The following is a 2,950-nucleotide window of genomic DNA, read 5'->3' on the forward strand; positions in this document are numbered from 1 at the left end:
AGTCTTGCATAGTTTAGGTCCTTTAGCCACTACACCAATATTTGACTTTAAATTTTATCTTCTTTTTTAATCTGCTTTTAATCCCTGCATTGAGTTCTCTTGTCAAAGGCTCTAGAGGAGTGATTCTTTCTCCTTTGCTGGGTGTTTGGGAAAACAGCTTCTGCCAAATGGTCAACAAAGATTATGCAAAAAAATGTTAGACAAAGTATGAGGAATGACTGTATCCCATACAATATAGCACCTATTGACTCAGATCTGACCTGGGTAGGTACCAGAACTACATACTAGAATCTTGACAAATTGACAAATGACAAATGCCCATTCTATAAATATGTATCTCAAAATATCCTTGTGGTCTCAACCTGCACTTCAACTAGAGAATTGCCATGAACCAAACAATATCCCAACATCATCTAGACTTAACGTTATGAATAAAAATTTAAGAATCACAATTTATAAGGGTCATCATAATTGGAATTCATGGTCTCCAAGCTACTTGGAATAACTAACACAGAGACAATAGGAGAAATAGAAGAGAGGTTATATAAATATTAGCTATCATTATTATAGTCTGAAAGTCACTTTCAGCAGGCCAGATGAGTTTATATCTTAATACTTCAATTCAACTACAAAATGATATTTTTTCCATTTTCAGAACATTAAACAGGAAGAATTAATATGGCCCAGTGACTTGTCTCCATCTGAACTTACTAGAATGAGGTGAGAAAAATAAGATAATAAGTGCTAAGGACGGTCATTCATATTTTACTATCTCTTTAAAGTTAACAAAGTAATTTTCCTCAATTATTTTACTAAGTAATAAAATATTTTCTCTCCATTTTAAAAATTAGAAAGTTGGGTTTTAAGTGAATTTGCCCAAGTTTTAGTTAATGGATTTGAAATGGATTGGTTAGACAAAAGAAGATGTGGTGACATGAAATACTATATGTCCTAGGGTAAAAAACTGACAGGAGAGTTTTTTTTTTTCCAAGAAAAGCATAGAATGGACTGTAGGGGAAAAGGCAGGACCTCAGGGGAAAACAGCTTTGACAATATTGTGAATTTGTAATTTGAACATCTTAAGGAGACTCACTCTTTGAAGGTTGTGAATGGGTCTGATTTCTACTAGGGAACAGGGAGGGAAGAACTCCTCCAAATATTCTGAGCTTTGAGCATGTTAGGGCCCCTCTTTTTACTTGCTGTTTTGCATTCCCTCTTCCCCTAAACTCCTCCCTGCTGTTCAAATCTTTATTAAAAGCTCTGCCCTGTTGTGGAATGAATCAGCACTGGACAGAGCTCAGTGTGAAGATGGCATCCCTCACTCAGGTCCTCTGCCTCCTGCTTTTCTGGCTAGCAGGTGAGGAAGCACAATGTGTGGAGGAGATTATGAAGAATGGGAGTCTGGGAGAGTTTCTTTGCAATCTGAACTTTGCCACATTCTCTTTCTCAGTCAGAACAGTCTTTGAGAAGTGGTTTAGAAGTCAGAGCAAAGGAACTTTGTGGAGATGAATTAATATACTTCAAATTTCAGAGATTAGAGGCAAGTTTGGGGAAGGAGCAGAAACTATCTTGTTCCTATAATCTCAAATCTCTCTTTAATTTCAGGTTCCCAAGGGGAAGTTGTTCTGACTCAGTCCCCAGCCTCTGTGTCTGTATCTATGGGAGAAAGAGTCACTATCAAGTGCAAGGCCAGTCAGAGTCTCCTACACAGTAATGGGAACACTTACCTACACTGGTTCCAACAGAAACAAGGAAAATCTATTAAAGCACTGATCTACAGAGTTTCCAATCTCTACTCTGGGGTTCCCCCTCGGTTCAGTGGCAGTGGGTCTGGGACGGATTTCACCCTCACAATCAGCAGTCTGGAGCCTGAGGATGCTGCCATCTATTACTGTTTTCAAAGCACTCACTGGCCTCCTACACAGTGCTTCAGCCCTGAACAAAAACCTCCCCATATCATTCAGTACTGACTCAGGGGAAGAGCTGCTTTCTCCTGGGGCCTAGGCTCACAGCAGCTGCTCTCTAACATCAAAATAAGGACTAGTTTAGCCCTTCCTTTAGAATCTCTATGTTCAGTTCCTATCATTTGCCCTGTTGATTAAGAGCAAGTGTGACACGAAAGATTCCTAGACAAAGGTCTTCCCTTCCTCCAATTGAAATAACGTTTTATGCCTAAACACTTTTATACTGTGAAATTTTCTTGGCTCAATATCCCCATCAATGTTACTCCAAGTCTGGTGTTAGAGATTTGGCTTATATGACTTTTCTAGTTGGGACATTTTTTTCTTTAAGTAGAAATGTGTGCAAATAGAATTTTGTACCCTTGGACTTCATCTCCAAGAATTCCTTTCCATTTTGTCCCCATGTTGTATCATTACTTGTATAAGTAAGTTTTTCTAACTCCATCTTCCCTTCTCTCTCTCTCTCTCTCTCTCTCTCTCTCTCTCTCTCTCTCTCTCTCTCTCTCTCTCTCTCTCTCTCTCTCTCTCCACTGCCTCTCCTGCCTTCTTGTGTCATACGGGAAGCTCCTATTTACTAAAGGCTATTACTTTCCTCTACTTCAAGTTATTATTAATAAACCTTTTAAAATATAATATTTGGAGGACTAGATGTTAATTTTTATCTTACAAGTGATTAGATTCAAAATAATGTGAATTGAATAAAAATCACTTCTGGCAGACTTGTCCCTCAGATGGAGAATACAATATATTTTTTTTTCATTAATGGAACCAGTACTTAGTTTATAGTTCTCTACTTTTCTATCACTATTATGTGAGAAACTTAACCCAGGGCTTCACTGAAATCTAGGTAAACTCGGTAATACAGCATCATACTTAATATTACAGTTTAGTGAATCTGTAAAAAAGTTAAAAAATTGTCTGGAATGTCCTGTTCATGCCCATGTCCCAATAAAGCTTACATACAAAAATCCTTTTCTAGATATTCATTT

General features: G+C 37.7%; 1 gene segment (V, D, J or C); it reads left to right on the plus strand.

Annotated features, from left to right (window-relative positions):
- The first annotated feature begins 1,292 nt into the window (after window positions 1-1,292).
- LOC100617224 (immunoglobulin kappa variable 2-30-like) lies at window positions 1,293-1,970 on the plus strand. The segment is given in 2 exon segments: window positions 1,293-1,357; window positions 1,606-1,970. Coding segments are annotated over 2 exon segments (414 nt in total).
- The last annotated feature ends 980 nt before the right edge of the window (window positions 1,971-2,950 follow it).

Source organism: Monodelphis domestica, chromosome 1 (assembly GCF_027887165.1).
Source record: "Monodelphis domestica isolate mMonDom1 chromosome 1, mMonDom1.pri, whole genome shotgun sequence".
Lineage (NCBI taxonomy): Eukaryota > Metazoa > Chordata > Mammalia > Didelphimorphia > Didelphidae > Monodelphis > Monodelphis domestica.